The following is a 20,215-nucleotide window of genomic DNA, read 5'->3' as shown; positions in this document are numbered from 1 at the left end:
ATTCCTGGAGAAATGGATGTAGGTTACATACATTGGTGATCTCTCTTACTGCACTTGAGAACAATTTAAGTAATCATTATTCTATCGGCCTATCCTTTGTCTACAAAAAAATAGAGCATGACATTAATATATATTCCTAGAATAATTTTCAAAGCCGTAGGTAACATTTCATCTCGCAACATCACTGAGAAAGAGTATGTAATAGAGTTTTAAATAAGAGTCTGCGAAGAAGTGAATAAGGTAACGTCCATTTGCTTAATTTCTATAATCAGTGCAATATTTAAATGCACATTTTTTACATTATTAGGATCTGAGAAAAGAAGAAAAATAACTACTTTTAAATTTAAGATGCTATATATAACAAGATCACTTCATACATTAATGAATTACTCTATGTATAGTTCAAATTGTATGCTTTGTTAGTTTATTCAAGCATAGCTATCTTTATATTTATTTTTAGATTATCCATAGAAAATAAGGAGCAATTGTTGCTTTTATATTGTAGTTTCAGTCTCTGAAAAAGTCAGTGGTGGAAAGGGTCAGTTGCCTGCTCCTAAAATCTGCAAAAGTCTTTTTTTCTTGAAACTACATGACCAAGATCTTGAGTAAAGTCTGATATATGTTGATACAAGATTTGCATAGGTTGCAAAGCTTTCTTTCACTTTTCTCAGAACTGAATAAATTTAGCAAATTTATATCACTTAAGGATATTTCCTTTCTGTTAATAGACCAGATCTCTACACAACTTTTTTTCAGGCCTCTTTGTTATTGTTAATGTTGTTGTTGAAAGTATTACAGATGTCCCCCTCTTTTTTCCATTGACCCCCTCCTCTCCACTCCCACCCCCTCCAGCTTTCCCCAAACTATTGTTTTTGTCCATTGGTTATCTCTGCACAATTTAAATAGGTGGTGATTTTTCTAAGTTGACTATTAGCTCTTGCAACCTTGTGTATTCTGGTTATTCTCTGGCTTGTTTCTATTCACAGTTGCTGACAAATTGGAAAAAAGTGAAGGTATTCCAGTGGAAAAAGTGAGACTAACTGAGAGACCTGAAAATCTGAGTTCTAACAGTGAGATTCTGGATTGGGACATATACCAATACTATAAATATTTGGCAGAAAGAGGAGATGTTCACGTACAAGTAATGTATACAGACAAGCTTGAATTTTAAGAACATGCAAATTACAAGAAGCTTAGTGTGCTGCATCCTAGAGGGGTGAATAATGCTCCATCTTAAATGAGAAAGGGGAGAGGCCCCCTGTTCTCTGTCCTTTATGTCCCCTGTCACTTGCAGTTTCTATGGCCTATAGAAGAGCCAGTTGACATAGTAATAGCAACTTTTTCTACATTTAGTCTTAAAAACTTCATTTTTAAAAAACATAGATTTTAATTATAGATAAAAAGCAGCATTCAACGTTGGTTTTAATATGACTGAACTCTTTTTTCCCAGGATCCCAAAGTGTTCTGTCTTTGGGAGTGAGAATGGGATGGTGTTTGTGACCTTTCAGAGCTAAGAGTTAAAGCCTCTAGGTTTATGTGCCCAGATGTTGCTATAAATGAGCAGGCCACTCACTAAAGAAGCCCTATGCTCAGCAGCCACTAATTACCAATAAAACATATAGTCTAGAATGTTTTCCTAATTCATTTTTTCCACTGTTTTTTTTAAAGAGCATGGAAGGGAGAGGGGAACAGGAGAGAGAGAGAAACATCCATGTGAAAGATACACATCAATTGGTTGCCTCCCACACACACCCAATCAGGGCCGGGGATGGAACCTACAACCCTGGTATGTGCCCTTGACTGGGAATCAAACCTGAGACTTTTTGGTGTGTGGGCCAATGCTCTAACCACAGAACAACACCAGCCAGGGCTCCTGCTTTTTTTTTAAAGACATGTCAACTCGTCAAAGTGGATCAACATACTATAGTAAAATCACAAGTAAAATTTTTGTTTTCATTTTTAAGTTAATATAACTGCTAAAATGATTTTCAAAAATAATCTTTCCTAGGTATCTCTTGGACAATTACATCTAATTGGGAGGAAAGGTCTAGATCAGGATTACCAAGTAAGTCAATCTAAAGATTCCATCATGTGGGATGAGAGAATAGTGAGGCAGGATAGTGAAACGGGGAAGGGGGTGTGGAAGAGTTGCTGGGGAAAGCCCACTGCTGCTTCCTTAGTCAGATCATTTTCCAGCTTTTGAGGAAGAACAAAGTTCACCAGAGAGAGCATTCTTTTTACCTGCCCCCAAGTACAAAGGGGTAGAGGCTTCTGAAGAAACATTTGGGGCAGGGGAGTTTCCATGCTCTGAGCCCAGCTTCTTTCCATCCAAGCATACTTTTGGACTGGGTTATGGTGAGGAGGATACCCCATCCGTTGGCCTTGGACTTGCCCATTCCCCAAAGGCCAACTATGGAAAGTCCACCTGGCAGTTTCCTACTAAGGAGCCTAAAGACCAGCCTCAATCCCATTTGGCTAGGTCAGAAAACATGCAGCTTTCAATATAATTAGAAATATTATTAATCATATTTATGAATTTGCAAAGTTTCTTTCAGTCATTTTGCTTAACCTTATCCTTATCCCAGTGAGGTTAGAAGATAAATTAACAATTCAAATTTAATGAAGAAAGAGCAAATAAACTTGACCTACACAGGATTCTCCTCAGTTAAATGTCAGAGCAATGGATGACATGAAGTCTTGTCTAGATCCTGACTATGATTTCAAGGCCCTAGATCCCCCACAGACCTGGGAAAGCAACTAGGATACATTCTAAAAGATGATTTAGCAGACTTGTCATTTTATAGGAGCCACATGCTCATTGTCTCAAGGGAACACATACCCTATTTTAACATGGTCCCAAAAGCTGAGCAATACAAATTACTTTCTAAGGTAGTTACATAAAAGACTGATCTGTTATTACTTCCCATCTCATTTTATATTGGTATGTTATGAATATGTCATTGGTATTATAGTTTATTTTATATGAGATATAGTATATATTTAGTATATATCAAAGTTAATTTCATAAAATGAGATAAAAATAGGTAGCAAAAATAAGCATATGCAGGCCAAAAGAGCTCAATTGAAGGTCTTCAGATTATATTATCTTAATCATTAGCCGAGGTTTTAGCTCCTTAGATGGGAAGTTCTGGATTCACAATATTACTCCTGTGTCAGATTTCAGCCTGCAATGAATTTCTCATGCTAACCATAGGATGTATAAGCTGGAAAGAATTCATCATCTTCTGTAAATGTGATGTTTGATCATGAAGGCACTCAAATCTCAGCTACAAGGAATATCCACCAATCTTTGCAGAGTACATAAACCCCCACAAAGCTAGGTACTTCTGGTCAGCTCCAGCCACTGTGAACACCAGATGGGAGGTAGCTGCCTTCAGGTTAGGATGGAGTGCTAGCTCAAGGCTGGCACTGAAGGATTCTGCTTCTGTAGTGGCAACAACGAAGCAGCTGCACATCCCCCAAGAGCTCAATCCAGCCCTCCCATAGGCTCATCCATGGGGTTTTTTACATCTCTATTTTACAGATATGGAGCTGAGGCTGGGGAAATCAAGTAAATGGCTTCAAGTCTCACAGCTGGATAGTAAGGTTATTATGAAGCAGAATTTGAACATAGGGCTTCAGCATTCAAAGCCTGTGCTCTTTCCATTAAAACTTACTTCTTTTTGACCTGGGCAAAAAACGAAAATAATTTTTTTTGTAAAAATGGGGCTTCTAAAATCTAGTTTTCTCTCTTATAAAGCAAGAAGAAGGAATGACATAATCTCTTAGGCTGCGTCAGCTCTTTACTTTCTGATGGTGGGTGGGGCCTCATGCTTCCCATCCATACATCTCAAAATAGCTGGTTTAGCCTGACTGGGGTGGTACAGTTGAATGAACATCATCCTGGACACCTAAGAGTCATGGGTTCGATTCCCAGTGAGGCCACATACCTAGGTTTTAGGGCTCATACGGGAGGCTACTGGTCAATGTTCCTCACATTGATGTCTCTCTCTCTCTCTCTCTCTCTCTCTCTATCTCTCTCTCATGCATGTGCTCTTTCTCTCTCTCTCTCTCTCTCCCTCTCTCATAGTCTCTCTCTAAAATCATTTATATCCTTGAGTGAGGATTTTTTTTTTTAAAAGAGAAGCTGGTTTAATTTCAGAACATCCCCCTGGTTCAGTAACATTCTGGGGCATGCACAGGCTTGTCCTTGTTGCTTCTCTCAGCCTAATAAACTGGAATTTGCATGGGAGGCTCCAGTCAAGGAGCTCAAGACTGATTGGCTTATGTATCAGCTAGCTTAGGCTTCATCAGAAACCCTCCCAAACTTAGGTAGCTTAAAACAACCAACATTTATTTAATTCATAATTTTGGCAGGTCAGCAGTTTAGGCTGAGCTCAACAGAGTAATTCTGGTCTGTGCCAGCCTCAATTAATGTTGGCTGGGGTTATTCATGCGTCTATGGCTAGTTAGAGCATTATTGGCCAAGGCTGGTTGGTTTATGATGGCCTCATCTGTGACAGTTAGGATGGCTGGGTCTCTCCATATGCTCTCTTTCTCTAGCCAGTTGGCTCAAGCTTTCACATGGCAGTCAAACTGCTTTTGTTTTAAGGTTATAAAAACACAGAGCAGAAAGTCTGTTGAGTCATATGGTCAGAACTCACAAATTGCTTCTGCCACATTCTTTTAGCCATAGCAAGTCACAAGGCCAGCCAGGTAGGAGAGGTAGGAGAAAAGACATCTCTTAATAGGCAGAATTGCAAAGTATTGTGGTGGTCATTTTTGCAACAAGCCCAGTTGCACTAGAATCAACTTGGAATGGCATAGGAAATGCAAAGGGAGAGAGAAGATCAAAGTATAAGTCCAACTTCTGAAAGATTGTTACTACAGATCTCCCCATGGCTAACTTCTCATCCTTTAAGTCTTACCTCCTCAGAAAAGATTTTGTTGACCAACTCGATTCTTCTATCACTTTTTATATCACACTGTGTTTGTTTACTGTCTTCCTAAAATGGAATGTAAGTTCTTATCTGTCTTGCTCACTACTATGTATCCTGTACTCAGATAAGTACCTGGTACATATTAGGTTATTAGTAAGTGTTTATTGAATAACTGTATGAATGATAGCATCCTAAGCATTCTATGTTGCTCCTCAGTGTGAGAACGACTACATTAGCCAGTATGCTAATATTTCATACCACTAAAGAAAATTATTAATGTAAGGCTCTTTATAAATGTAAGTGATGCCCAGTTTACTGCCAAGCAAACTAAATATCAAAATACCAGGAAATAACTAGCTTGCTTTTTTTTTTCCTTCTCACTGTTGATTGAATTAATCTCTCATAAGTTGTCACCACAGGAAACATTTTCATCTCTCCACCCACCACAAAATTCTTAATTATCAAAAAGTATTGCATATGCAACTCTTGATTGCATTATCTTTCATTTCTACAGATACATTTTAATGTTGTTTGCATTTATAAATATATGCAGGTCAGAATTAATGAAAATCTGGGTGTTTTGGTACATATTACTAAAGTGGGTAAGCATAATTAAATTAAACATTGCAGCAGAATAATACAAAATATGTTAGGGCAACTGCTTTGTCTACCCTGTCATCCATTGAAAAGAAAAAGGCTAATATTATCCCTTTCCAAGATGATTTATAAAGCCTAGTATAAAAGAAGTATTCGTATATGTTTTTAGAACAATACATTTTCATGGCATTTCATTCCAGAAGAAATGTTACAAGCTGATTATAATAGGGGTTTTCTTGGGACCAGTGAATAATCATGCTCATTAAAAAAAAGAGAGAGAAAGATGTGCAATCAAATAATAAAACTTTACTTAGCATAATACCTGAGACATACTATATTTTATCCCAAGAAACCATCAATTATAAGACACTATTTTATGTCCAACCGAGAAAGAAAAAAACACTGCCAATATAAATTATATGATGCCATTGATGATAAGAAACGTATTGATTGAAATGGGGATATACATTTTAAAATCAGTAAAATATGATGATAGGTGCTCAGGAAATATTTGAAGGATGGACTAAGATAAGTCTGTTTGAGCTACTATAACAAAAATACCATAGACTTGGAGAGTTAAAACAACAGAAATTTATTTTTCACAGTTTTGGTGGCAGGAAGTCTGAGAATAGAGTGCCAGCATGGTTGGGTGAAGACTCTCTTTCAATTTGCAGACTTCTCATTGTATCTTCCAATAGCAGAAGGGGTGAACTAACTCTCTGGGGTCTTTTTTATGAAGGCAATAATCCCGTTCACAGGTGCTCTGTCAATCACCTCCCAAAGGCCTCACTTCCTAATACTATCACCTTTGGCATTAGGTTTTCAATATATTAATTTGGGGTGGGAGGGAATACAAATATGGAGACCATAGCAGATGAACAGATAAATGGATGGATGTTTGCTCTTGACACTTTTTTTTTTTTCATCCTCACCTGAGGACATTTTTCCATTTTTTGTACAGATAGAGTGGGAGGTAGAGAGAGAGAGAGAGAGAAAGAGAGAGAGAGAGAGAAACATCGATGTGAAGGGACACATCAAGTGGCTGCCACCCGCGCGACCAACCAGGGCCAGGGACAAACTGCAACCGAGGTACATGCCCTTAGCGGGAACCGAACCCGGGTCTCTCCGGACCGAAGGCCGACGCTCTAACCGCTGAGCCAAACCAGCCAGGGCGCTCTTGACACTTTGAAAGCAAGAACTCAGGTTGGTTCATGCATATCCATTAAAATAACTTGCATGGTATTTTCACACATATTTAATAAAGTGTTGAAATAATAGCATTAAGGACAGGTTAATTTAAATAGAAAGAAAAGAGAATGGAAATGCCAAGTAAGCCATGAGAGTGGAGGAGTATGAAACAGGGAATTACAGAAAGCCTCAATTCCTTTGGTCTTTTGGGGATCATTATATTGAAGAATGGGGACAGCTCTGGGATACTTGTTTGCTTCTGAGGAATAGATTATTATCTTTTAACAGTTCAAATCTAGGTTTTCAGAGTGAAAGTCTTTTTCTAGAACTTTCTATTGCCATATTTGAGATCCAAAACCTGAAACTGGACTTTGAAAATGGTTGCACAGAATCATACTAGAGCTGGAATGGGCCTTAAAGATTAAAATCCAGTCCCTTGTTTAAAAGATTTATAGATTTATCCTTTCATTCACTTATTCATCATTCCAGAAATATTTCCTTAGTGCCTACCATACAATAGACACTGTTCGAAGTACAGAGGATTCAACATTGTAGAAGACAAGCAATTGAGCAGACAATTACATCAATGAACGTATGCCCTGATAGGGCAGGAGGGGAGCCCCAGGAGCACACCGAAGAAAACATGAATGAGGAAACGAATGCCTGGAGATACTGTGACTTTTACAAATGATAGTAATCTAGGGGTTTATTTGGGTCTTGGCTTAATAGAGACATTAATAGGAAATACCTTTATGTTTATATTAATGAACTCTGATAAATGTAATTGGTAAATCATACATTTAATTTATTTACCAATAAATAATTGGTAAATCATACATTGCTACAACTTGATCCTACCTAATTGACACATTATTTTTGACATTTTAGACCCTAATTTTTTGAAGATTCCCTCATGTTCCTAAGTCTCCAGTAGCTTCTCTTTTCTACCAAGTAAAATAAAAGTCCTTAGCCTAGTATTCGAGACTATTTATAATATGGCCCCATCATATTTTTACAAGCCTTGGGATTTAGATATTTTATATAAGCCATACTGAAATAATTACTATTTCCTGGACATACCTTCAAAATTTCTATCTCCATTCTTTGCTCATGTAATTCCTCCAGCCTACAATGCCTTCGGTACTGGTGAATTCTTTCCATCTTTCATGAGATCTTTATCATTTAAACCCTCCTTTTTTAATTTTACTTTTTTTTTTTAATATTCACCTGAAGATATGTTTTCAATGATTCTAGAGAGAGAAGAAAGGTGAGGGAGAGTAAGAGAAACATCAACGTCAGAGAGAAACATCAATCAGTTGACTCCTATACATGCTCCAGTGAGGGTTCAAACCTGCAACCAGGGTATGCGCCCTGACTAGGAATCAAATCCGTGAACCCTCAGTGCACAAGACAATGCTCCAACCAACTGAACCACACCAACCAGGATCCAAGCCCTCCTTCTTTAACTGACAAGGCAGAATATCAAGTACTTGAGAATTGGGTTCAGGCTTGTGGTACTCCTGTACCAGCTGTATGACCCCTGAGTATCACTAAAATAGCTTAGATATTAATAATACCTTCCCTATAGTGTTGTTGTGAAGGCTATGTAAGAAAAAACTTGTAAAATGTCACAACTGGTTACAATATGTATTATTCTATAATCCCCTAATTCTTTTTGGTGTTCTTTTTATCCCACTTATCACCTATTATCTTACTGCTATTTACAAGCTGTAATATTCACATCAGTATTGTTAGGGAGCATATGTGGCCACAGTGCTTTTTGTTCATCTGTGAATCACCTATAATCCCTAGCATACTTCCATATATACAGCAGGTTTCAATCAAGAAAAACAGAAGAGATGGATGGATGAATGGATGCAGCTCTGGTGGAATTTGTATTTATGTCCACTAGGTAGACCGACTTTACTACCAAGCCTGTGGTTGTCAAATAAGTTGGCAATATTTCTAGAGTAAATTTACATATAAAAGAACTACCTACATTTCTTCCTTAAACATTTTCTCCTCTTTGAGAAGGAGCATACCCTGGCACTTCAACTGAGTCAAGGGATTTTAATGAGCAGAAGAGTTGTGTCCTAATAAGACACTTTGGAGAGTGTCTTCACTTCTCATTCCCGGGGCTGATTTTTTCATCACTACATGTGGTCTCTGTGGAGAACTTCTGGGTGTTTAGGATGAGGCAGCAAGAAACAGGGCAGCCCTTATGCATTCTAGACAGAGTTTCATTTAATGCTATGACCAAGAGAGAATCAGAGGCCTTGCAAGCCTCCCTCAGTTTGATTTAGAAAGATGAGGCTCACCTCTGCAGAAAGATCTGGTCTCTGCAGGCAGCCAAGTGTGTCTGGTCCTAATCACTCTCCCTTATAAACATTAGGATATTGCCAGTGGTATAAACTGTCTTATAAGTACATAGTATCAACATAGAAGCTACTTTTTCAAAACTGTTCATTGTTTGGTCTACAGCTGAGATTCATCTGTCTTCCACTAAGTCACATCCCCATCAAGCCATTCCAAATGTGAGAAGTCCTCATATTCTAAATATATATATGATATACATGTAATCTCCAACTCTTCAGGTTTATGGTTCAAATAGCATTTGGAATAGTGCCTTGAAGAAAGTAGGCATTTCATATATTTCTTTTTAAATGCATATTGAATGAAATAAAGTTTGTGTTGAGAAAACATTTTGTAGGATATGTTCATGACTGTCAATAATACTGTTCCTTTTCTCTCCAGAAAGCGTTATACTACTTCTTAAAGGCAGCAAAGGCCGGGAGTGCAAATGCCATGGCATTTATAGGAAAGGTACATGCTTCATCTTGATCAACAATTTTCATTTCTTAAAGACCTAAGAAATTCATGGTATCATCTGGTTGAATCCAGAGTAGAATACAAGGATGCAGGCCTCTTTCAGATAAGCAGCTGAAAGAGGCATTTGGCTACAAACTGAGGGTGATATTCCTGAGGTGATAGTTTGGGAAGAAGCTCCACAAAACAGCAGCTTTTATCTGGGATACCAAAGCACTCTTGAAAGTACACCTGTCTCAGGGCTTCTTGACTGAGTATAGCTCAGAATCCCTCCTATGACCCCCCTCTCGCAGTTTGTAACAGGAGGTCCAGGCTAGTTGTGCACCAAAGACTGGTACAGTCCTCAATTCGATAAGGTGCCTCCTTTCTTAACTCCAAGAATGAGACCCAACTACAGGCTGACTGAAGCCCTTTTCCTCTAGAGAGGTATGTTCTCTCTTCAAAGATCATTCACTCTGCCAAGTGCTGCCAGTTTGCGTTCATTAGTAACTGTGAAGACAAGTGCACTGCTTTCAGAAGTGCTACATACAGTAAATTTAGATGCAAGGAAACATGAAAAAACATAAATAGGGCACATCTTTTTGGTCCTTGGGCAAGGTTACTCTATAATTTTTTTTTTTTTTGGTACGTGCCCCTAGCCGGAACCAAACCAGGGTCTCTCTGGTCTGCAGACCGATGCTCCAACCCCTGAGCCAAACCAGCCAGCAAGGTTACTCTAGAACATATGCAGTAGATCGTTTCTTTAGTTTTTCCTTTTTAAAACAGTGAAGTGAGATTCATATAACATAAACTAACCATTTAAAGCTATACATTTCAGTGGCATTTAGTATATTCACATTGTTGTGCTACCATCACCTCAAATTCCTTAGTTTTTACATCCTCTTCTCATTTTTTCCTAGATGTATTTAGAAGGTAATGATGCAGCACCACAAAATAACGCCACTGCTTTCAAATACTTTTCCATGGCAGCCAATAAGGTATGTCCTCAGCCCATTTCAGCAAACATATAAGGACACTTGGCTTTTATAAGGACACGGTGCTGAAGAGTTGACTCCAGAGCCTCACGACTGGCTGACAGGCCTGGGAGGAGGTTTGCGTCCAGGAAAAGAAGAATATTGTTAATTAAATATGGGGTTCAGGTGGGTGGGAGACATGTCTTGTCTTCTTGGTAATTGAAAATGCCAGTGACTTGTGCTGTCTAGCAGGAGGCCAGACAGAAGTTCAGCTTTCTCCTCTCCTCTCCTGTGAAGTAGATGAGGCCATCTAGCTCAGAAAACAAGGGGGAAAAGAGACAAGGGCAGAGGAAGAGAAAACTCAATCAATAAAGTAGTAAGTTCAGGATAAAAACTACCAAGGTTGTTGGAGAGGCAGCCAGGACAAGATGATTAAGAGCAAGGCTCTGGAGACATTTGGTTTGAATGCCAGCCCTTTTACTTATTAGCCATGTGACTATGAGCAAGTTACTTAACCTTTCTTCCTCAATTTCCCCATCCATAAAATGGGAGTATAAGAAGATTAGCCTCATGTTGTTGTTGTCAGGATTTATTGAGTTGACATTTCTGTGCCTCCTATTATAAAGTAGCTAAAGCAATGCCTGGCACAATTCTATGTACCAGCTATTATATTTTGCAGGCTGAGGACAGTTAGATAGAGTGAGCTTCAAAGCATATCCAAGGCAAAATGGATTGGATATGTGAGGGAATATGGAAACGATGTTATATGACTCCTGCCATTGAAGCTTTTGCCTTGGTTCCTAGGTTCTGTGAGGCTGATCTGTCAGATAAAACTTAATAGACTACTCTGAATCCCTTTAGTACATAAAGAGCTCCTAATCACAATACCCATCAACCTGCTGTTGGTGAATGGTCTTAATAAACTTTCTAACCCTGCACAATGAAAAACATTTTGTTGTCTACATCATACTGCAACACTAGCAGTAAAGATGTGCTCAAATTGGAGAATATTTTCAACTGTTCTTTTTTAAAAACTCACATGCTACTTGAGGAGCCAATTTATAAATAAATAGCACTTAGGTGCTGCTGTTATTGTGGTGTAAATTATGGAGAAGGCTGATGATACTCAGCTCCTCTCCCTTGTAATTTATATGAAATTGTTGTGCAGTGAGACAGTTATATGAAGTACCATTAGATGAGGATGACAAGGGAGAGCCAACTGAAAAAGGGGTAATGTAATAAGAAGATCTCTTGTAATCTAGCAAATAATGCTGATTTGTCAGCCCAAAGGAATAATGCCAGGAAGTGGAGTGTGTAAATTAACCCAGCTCCCAAACTGTTGAGGGCTGTACAGCCAGCAGTGACCTGAGCTACCTTCTAAACCTTAGCTACCTTCATTTACAGAGGAAATCTGACATTGTATTTAAGGTAATTGCTCTGAATGGCATCAGGTGGACATCACCAGCTATTCCTTTATCATAACCTGCACAATTTATCAGATTTCTCACTTCGGGTCACTACTATAGTAAAAGGTTCTGTCTTCTACTCTTTGTATGTCCATACTCATTTTTACTAATTAAACAAGCAAACAAACAAACATTGCTTTTTAAACTTGTTTTAAGTCATATCAGAACCAGGATGCAAAGATACAGACTTCTCTTTGGTCTCTTATTTACTCAGAAACATGAACATTTATCCTATGTGATATTGGGCCCAAATTATTCTGCTTTTCTCTCTCACACCTCTGAACACATCAGGTCCATCCCCATCTTCATACTTTTGTCCTTCCTCCTCCCTTCCCAGACTCTCCCATTCTAAATCCTACCCATTCACCAGAGCAGAACTTAATCCTCTCTCTCTCTTCACAAAGCCGTGCTTACCTTCCTTGACTGACAATCTTTTCCCTCTCCTGAACTTGCCCTGCATTCATGCTACATATTACTGGAACTTTACTGCTTCTACCTTTACTACTTCTCTCCTACTGTCTGAAATCATGTCTCTTCCACTAGAGAAGGGCTACAGTCTTAGTGCATATTAAATATTTGCCTAGTAAATGATGGTTTGTTCCCTAAGTTCATGTCAGTGAACCTAAGCAAGAGTCCTAAAGTGGAAGTTATATATGGGGCAATTGCCTACACATATGTAATATTTGGCCCAGAAAGTGTTTGTAAAATTAGGAAATTTCACATCAAAATCTAAATATCCATATTTTCTTGGAACATGGGGAGAGCTGAACATATAAGGCTGCTAGTACATGTAACAACTGCCTAGAGAGGATCCAAGATGGTAGCACAGTCAGTGGGTGTTACATTCACCTCCTCCCAAACTGGAATTGCAATCAACCTGAATAACCAAATAAAGACTGGCTGAAAGAAGGATTTACAGGAGAAGCCGCATTGAGACTGGTAGGAAGGACATAGAAGTGAAGGCCTGGCCCCGCTCCCACAGGTGGCAGCTGAGATTCTGGAGGGATGTCTCAGCTGAAAAGACTCCCGCTGAGGAGCGTGGGGTCTCAACCCCAAACCAGGCTCCTCTACCCAGAGCACCAGAGCTAGAAAGAGGAGCCCATATGCCATGTGGCTGTGACAATCAGCAAAGATTCTGTCTACCAGGGAGATATAGGAGTCTGCTAGAAACACAGGCACCCTCTTAAAGGGCCAACACACAAAATCTTGTTTTCAGCCACTCACCTTGGGCTCTGGCAGAGGGAGGGCATCTCTGAGCAGACTAGAGTCGTGTAAGGAGAGACTGAGTTGTGTGGCTCTGGGGAGAGAGCTGGAGGAGGGAGCTGAAGGGACAACTGCCAGGGTGCCCGTACTGAGTCCCTTTCCCACACTGCCCACCAAGGCCATCATTTTTGGGTCGAGCACTCCCCTCCATAGGGCATCAGCCTGGGGAAATTCAATAGCCCCACCCTCCTGACTCCCTGTCACCACATCGTGCTGAGCTCATACTCTGCAGAGGATTCAGCTGCCTGCACATGTGATGTAGAGGTCCAGGTGGACTTAAGTATCAGAGACTGAGTTGTGTGGCTCTGAGGCATGGGTCATTTCTCCCCTTCCTGAGAGCCTGACAGGCACAGCCATGGCCACCCCATGAGAGGTCCACTAGCCCCACCCTCCCGACTCCTTGCCACCCATACTGCCAAGCTCAGGCTCTTGAGGAGGTCTCAGCAAAATCCAGGACAAAGTGAGCTGTGTGACTCTAGGATTGAGGCCGTTTTTCCCTCACAATATTTCTGTGCAGAGTCCTCCCTTCACACGACCAAATTGGTCTGATAAACTCTGCAAACCTCACTCTGATGACTCCCTGAGACCTTGCCCCACCACAGAGGTCTGCAGGGACCTGGTGGGTGATAGCTGCCATTGGTGTATTTTGAGACTTTTGCTGAGTGGCATCAGACCCTGCTCTGGCACAAAATTTGAATCTTTATCAATCAGGTGGCTCTGAGGCATGGGTCAACACCACTTGCCCCTACCTGATGACTCACTGAGAGCCTACCTCATGCAACTTTAGTACTGCCAAAGGCTTTTTCAGTGACTGAGCCTAACAGACAGCTGGCAGATGGAGGAAAGCAGAGGCAGATGTTAGGATGCCTTGAGCCTTTTGTTGACCTGCCCTCCAGCTTGATGCAGGAGGCAGCTGGCCTTCATGCACAGCTTGACACTTCCAATACACACCCAGGCCCAGAAAAGGTAGCCACAAACTATTGATCACTTTGTAGCTCCAAATAGGTTGCTTAGGGCCAGTCATAGGCAGCATCTGATACTGATTTGCACCTGAATCCCTCCCAAGAGGCCCCAGAATCAATACATCCTGTAGCAAATTTAGACAATATCAGAACAGGACCCAATTAACTCCACAAGCAGTGCACCCAAAGGGAGATCTTAATAGGTGCCAGACCTAATTGAAGTTAATTCCACTTCATGTGGACAGTACCTGCATAGCAGCTCACACACTGTGGTTGGGGTTAATCCTCACAGCCAGCCAGCCTGAGAAAAGATCTCATGCACAAAGGGGCAAACAGCAATCAAAACTCACAACAGAAGGGCTTACATTACCCAAACAAGTGACATTCCTGAGCACCCAGCTCAGGTGATCAGAGAGACTGCTCCACTGGACTTAATAGAACACCTACTACATAAGGCCATCCTGCCAAGAGTGGAAGACATAGCAAATCTATCTAGTACACAGAAAAAAACACAGAGGGTCAGCCAAAATGGAGACACAAAGAAGCATGACCCAGATGGAAGAACAAGAGAAATCTCCAGAACAAGAACTAAAGGAAATGGAGGCAAGCAGTCTATCAGATATAGAATTCGAAACAATGGTTATAAGCCCTACTGATGTGCCCAGTGGTTAGAGTATTGGCCAGAGCACCAAAGGGTTGTGGGTTCAATTCCCAGTCAAGGGTATGTACATGGGTTGTAGGTTCTATTCCCAGACCTAGTCATGGCATTTGTGGGAGGCAACCAACTGATGTGTCTCTCTCACATTAATCTTTCTCTCTCTCCCTCCCTCCTTCCTTTCCACTCTATCTAAAAATCAATAGAAAAAAATATCTTCAGGTGAGATTAACAGCAAAAGAAAACAACAACAAACAAACAACAAAACAATGGTTATAAGAATGCTCAAGGAATTTAGGAAGAACTTAAACTGCATAAAAAAGAACACATAGCCCTGGCTGGTTTTGCTCAGTGGTTAGAGCATCGGCCTGCGGTCCAGAGAGACCCAGGTTCGGTTTCCGCTAAGGGCACGTACCTCGGTTGCGGTTTGTCCCCAGCCGTGGTTGGCCGTGCGGGTGGCAGCCACTTGATGTGTCCCTTTCATGTCAATGTTTCTCTCTCTCTCTCTCTTCCTCTCTCTCCCTCCCACTCTATCTGAACAAAAAATGGAAAAATGTCCTCAGGTGAGGATAAAAAGCAAAACAAAACAAAACACATAAACTATAAAAAAGAACCAGTCAGATAAAGAATACAATATCTGAAATGTAGAATACAGTAGAAGGAATCAACAGTAGGTTAAATGAAATGGAGGATCAAATCAGTGATTTGGAAGACAAAGCAGCAAAAAACACCCAATCAGAGCAGGAAACACAACAAAAAGAAAGAATTTCATAAAATGAGGATAGTTTCAAGGGGCCTTTAGGACAATATGAAGTGTAACAACATCTGCATCCTAGGGGTACCAGAAAAAGAAGGGAGCCATCAAGGGATTGAGAACCTATATGAAGAATGAAAGAAATAAAGCTGTTATTATTTGCAATGACATGATACCGTATATCAAGAACTCTAAAGAGTCCATGAAAAAGATGTACTAGAAACAACAAATTAATTCAGTACAGTAGCCAGATACAAAATAAATATTTAGAAATTGCTTGTATTTTTATACATCAATAATGAACTATTGATAAGGGAAACTAAGAAAACAATCCCATTTACAATTGCATCAAAAAAATAAAATATTGTACCTAGGAATAAATTTAACCAAGGAGATAAAAGACCTATACTCAAAAAATTATAAGATATTAAAGAAAGAACTTGAAGAAGATACAGATAAATGGAAGCATATACCATGCTTTTGGATAAGAAGAATTAGCATTGTTAAAATGTCCATACTACCGAAAGCAATTAATAAATTCAATGCAATTTCTATCCAAATACCAATAGTGCCCTGGCCAGTTTTGCTCAGTGGTTAGAGCGTCAACCTGTGGACCAGAGAGTTCCAGGTTCGGTTCCCACTAAGGGCACATACCTCAGTTGCAGTTTGTCCCCAGGCCCCAGTTAGGGTCATGTAGGTGGCAGCCACTCGATATGTCTCTCTCACGTCAATGTTTCTCTCTCTTCCTCACTCTCTATCTAAAGATAAATGCAAAAATGTCCTTGGGTGAGGATAAAATATATATATATATATATATATATATATATATATATATATATATAGCATTTTTCACAGAACTTGAACAAATAATCCAAAGATTTTCATGAAACTACAAAAGACCCTGAATAACCACAGCAAACTTGAGAAAAAAGAACAAAGTTGGAGGCATCATGCTATCTGATATTAAACTATACTACAATGCTATAGTAATCAAAACAGCATGATACTGGCATAAAAACAGGCATATAAAAGAACATAATAAAGAGCTCAGAAATAAACCCATGTCTATTTGGCCAATTAATATGTGACAAAGTTGGCAAAAACTTACAATGGGGTAAAGACAGTATATTCAATAAATGGTGTTGGGGAAATTGGACAGATACATGCAAAAAAATGTTACTAAGACCACCTTGTTACACCATATACAAGAATAAACTCAAAATGGATTAAAAACTTAAATGTAAGACTCAAAACTATAAAACTCCTATAAGAAAACATAGGCAGTAAAATCTCTGATATTTCTATTAGCAATATATATTTTTTCAGATATATTTCCTTGGACAAAGAAAACAACAACAAAAATGTAAACAAATTGGATTACTTCAAACTAACACACAGAGGAGACCATCAACAAAACAAAAGACAACCTACTGAATGGGAGAAAATATGCACTAATGATACATCCAATAAAAGGTTAATACCCAAAATGTTTAAAGAGCTCATACAGCTCAACATACACACACACACACTCACACACACACACACACATACACACACATACACACAACCCAATTAAAACATGAACAGAGGGCTTGAATAAACACTTCTCCAAAGAGAACATACAGAAGCCCAATAAACATATGAAAAGATGCTCATCATCACTAATCATTAGAGAAATGCAAATTAAAACCACAATGAAATATCACCTCACACCTGTCAGAATGGCTGTCTGCAATAATTAAACAATAAGTGTTGGTGAGGATGTGAAGAAAAGTGAACCCTTTGCACTGCTGGTGGGAGTTCAAATTGGTACAGCCCCTATGAAAAACAGTATGGAGGTTCCTCAAAAAATTCAAATGGTACTACCTTATGACCCAGCAATTCTACTTCCGAGTATTCAAAAATATATATGTATTCCTGTGTTTGTTGCAGTGTTATTTATTATAGCCAAGATAGGGAAGCAACCCAAGTGCACATCGGTAGACTAGTGGATTAAAAAATGGCGGTACATATATACAGTGAAATATTACTCAGACATAAAAATGAATGAAATCTGACCATTTGCGACAGCACGGATGGACCTAAAGGATATTATACTAAGTGAAATAGGTCAGTCAGAGGAAAACAAATACGATATGATACAGTGTATGTGGAATGTAAAAATCAATATAAACAAACAAACAAAATAGAAACAGACTCATTGATATGATCTTGTCAGAGGGAAGGCAGGTTGGGAGAATTTGTGAAAAAGTGAAGGAGTTGAGAAATACACATTTGTAGCTACAGATTTGTCAAGAGAATGTAAAGTACAGCATAAGAAATATAGTCCATAATATTGTAATAACTATGTATGGTGGCAGGTGGGTACTTGAAATATCAGGGGAAACACTTTGTAAAGTATACAATTTTCTAACCACTATGCTGTACACCTGAAACTAATACAAAATAATATGTAATAGAAAGTAAACTGTAATTGAAAAAAATTTTAATTATAAAATAGAAAAGATGAAAATAAAAAAAATTCTGATAGCTTCTTGGAAATTGAAATTTCTCATAATCTCATAATCACAGTGAAAATATGATGTATATTTTCTTGGAATTTGCCAATGAAATATATATTTATTTTTTTAAAAAGCTTCCTGCTCCCTTTAGATAGGGCAGGCACACTACGGCTTGCCTCACTCCCCACCACTTCATAACCTGGTTTAATATACTTCTTACATTTCCTGCATGGCTACTTCTGACCTGAAAGTTCTAAAAAGGTACTCTGGGCCTTAAACAATCAGTGAGTCATCCAGTGAGCCTCTGGTTTTCCAGAGGCTCTCTTAGAGAAAGAAAGTAATTTGTCTCCATTATTCTAACCTTTCTCTTTCTTCCCTCTTTTGTCTCTCCCTTCTCTATTTTCCTTCCTTTCCTTTTATCTCAACCCCTAAATGAGGATAATTAGAAACAGACTCACTAGACTTTATCACATCCATTACACCAGGCCTCACTATCCCCAGACCAGACTATTCCAGTACCCCTAGGACCACAAGTAGATGTTGTCAGGGAGAAGAAAGAAGAAGAGAGCAGACATACACTGCCTGCTTTAAATACAGGTGAACTATCCTTAGAAACTCTTACAATAGCTGACCCTTTGATATTCACAGGCCCAAACTTTGGAGTCTTAAAGTAGTCTTTCAATTATGCCTTCTCTATTTATGAGCTATCCCTTTATCACTGAGGGGTACTGTGGCTCCATCCACAACAATTATGTTTAGGTGGTAAGAAATCTGGAGAGTTTTCTATTAGAATTAAAGTTCATGATGAAATACTATAAACCAATAAAACAAACCTACAGATCTGCTGAATAAAAGCCAAATGTCCAAATGTAGCACCTTAGTCACTACAGGGTGAAATGCATGATGGTAGATGGAACTAAAAAGTGAATTTTCTGGCCAGGTCGGTGTGGCTCAGTGGCTGACCGTTGACCCATGCACTAAGAGGTTGCCAGTTCAATTCCTGGTCAGGCTACATGTCCAGATTGTGGGCCAAATCCCCAGTGGGGGGCATGCAGGAGGCAGCCAATCAATGTTCTCTCTTATTGGTTTTCTATCTCCCCTTCTCTATTCCTCTCTCTCTAAAATTAATAAAGAAAAAAAATTTAAGTGAGTTTCCAGGTGGAAAGTTACTTTCAAGATTTACTTTCAAGGATTAATATGGTAAATATCAATATATTTGAATGTGTGCTAAATGCTAAAGTGCTAAATACTCCCTTACCTAGACAATTCAGAATACAAATAAAAAAAAGAAATGGTAATTAATCATCAATTGGGAAAGAAAACATTGGTGATGTTATAAGCAGTAAAAGTTGCATAAAGAAACATATACCATCAATGTTTGACCATCCAAAATGACTTGATTGAAATTCACACTCTCTAAAATGTTATTTGGCCATTTGTGGTAACCTCCCTTAACCAAAGCAGGTAACAAATCTAGATAGACTTCTCCCTTGTGGAAAACTCCTATATATAGTTCAAGACCAAACTCAAATGTAACTACCTCTGACAACTCAATGTCCTCAGACCCTAGCTTTATCCAGGCAGTGGAGTGTCCCTCTTCTAGGTACCCACACCATCCTCTATAGGACTTACCACATTTGACATGATCACTTTAAGATAAGAAGTCCTACCTAGTGAGTCAGAGCCCATTAACCTGTAAACTTTCTAAGGCAAGGGTCATGGTTTATTCATCAACTTTCACCTCTGTCCTCTGCCCCATGCCTTTATGAAGTCACACACAAAGTGAGCAATAAATAAAAGCTGAATGAAAGAATGGAGGAAAGATTTGACTTTCGTTTCCCTCTGCTTGTTTTTAGTAAGAGGTAGTTGTGAAGATATGAAAGGAGAAACTAGAGAGGGTCAGAATTACTTGCCAACTGCCTGATTAAACTGTCTTGATTAATCACCTACTGGGTGAATTTCAAATATATTCAATAATTTTTTCAGTATTTTCCTTACCATAAATTCTTCTGGAACTTTAATTGGATTTTAAAACTGTTTTAGGGGAATGCAATTGGTCTTCATGGACTTGGTCTTCTTTATTTTTATGGAAAAGGCGTTCCTGTGGTAA

The 20,215-nt window shown here is 39.0% G+C and overlaps 1 protein-coding gene across 1 annotated transcript in view; it reads left to right on the top strand.

The window, feature by feature from the left end:
- Positions 1 to 20,215, top strand: part of SEL1L2 (SEL1L2 adaptor subunit of ERAD E3 ligase) — a 160,104-nt gene that overhangs the window by 118,643 nt on the left and 21,246 nt on the right. Inside the window, exons 9-13 of the mRNA XM_036244828.1 lie at positions 987 to 1,141; positions 2,009 to 2,065; positions 9,480 to 9,548; positions 10,451 to 10,528; positions 20,149 to 20,211. Coding sequence (XP_036100721.1) covers positions 987 to 1,141; positions 2,009 to 2,065; positions 9,480 to 9,548; positions 10,451 to 10,528; positions 20,149 to 20,211 — 422 coding nt within the window. The remainder of the gene's footprint in view (positions 1 to 986; positions 1,142 to 2,008; positions 2,066 to 9,479; positions 9,549 to 10,450; positions 10,529 to 20,148; positions 20,212 to 20,215) is intronic.

This window comes from Molossus molossus, unplaced genomic scaffold (assembly GCF_014108415.1).
Source record: "Molossus molossus isolate mMolMol1 unplaced genomic scaffold, mMolMol1.p scaffold_m16_p_6, whole genome shotgun sequence".
Classification (NCBI taxonomy): Eukaryota; Metazoa; Chordata; class Mammalia; order Chiroptera; family Molossidae; genus Molossus; species Molossus molossus.
The sequence above is the reverse complement of the archived record's forward strand: the minus strand, read 5'-3'. Positions and strand labels throughout refer to the sequence as shown.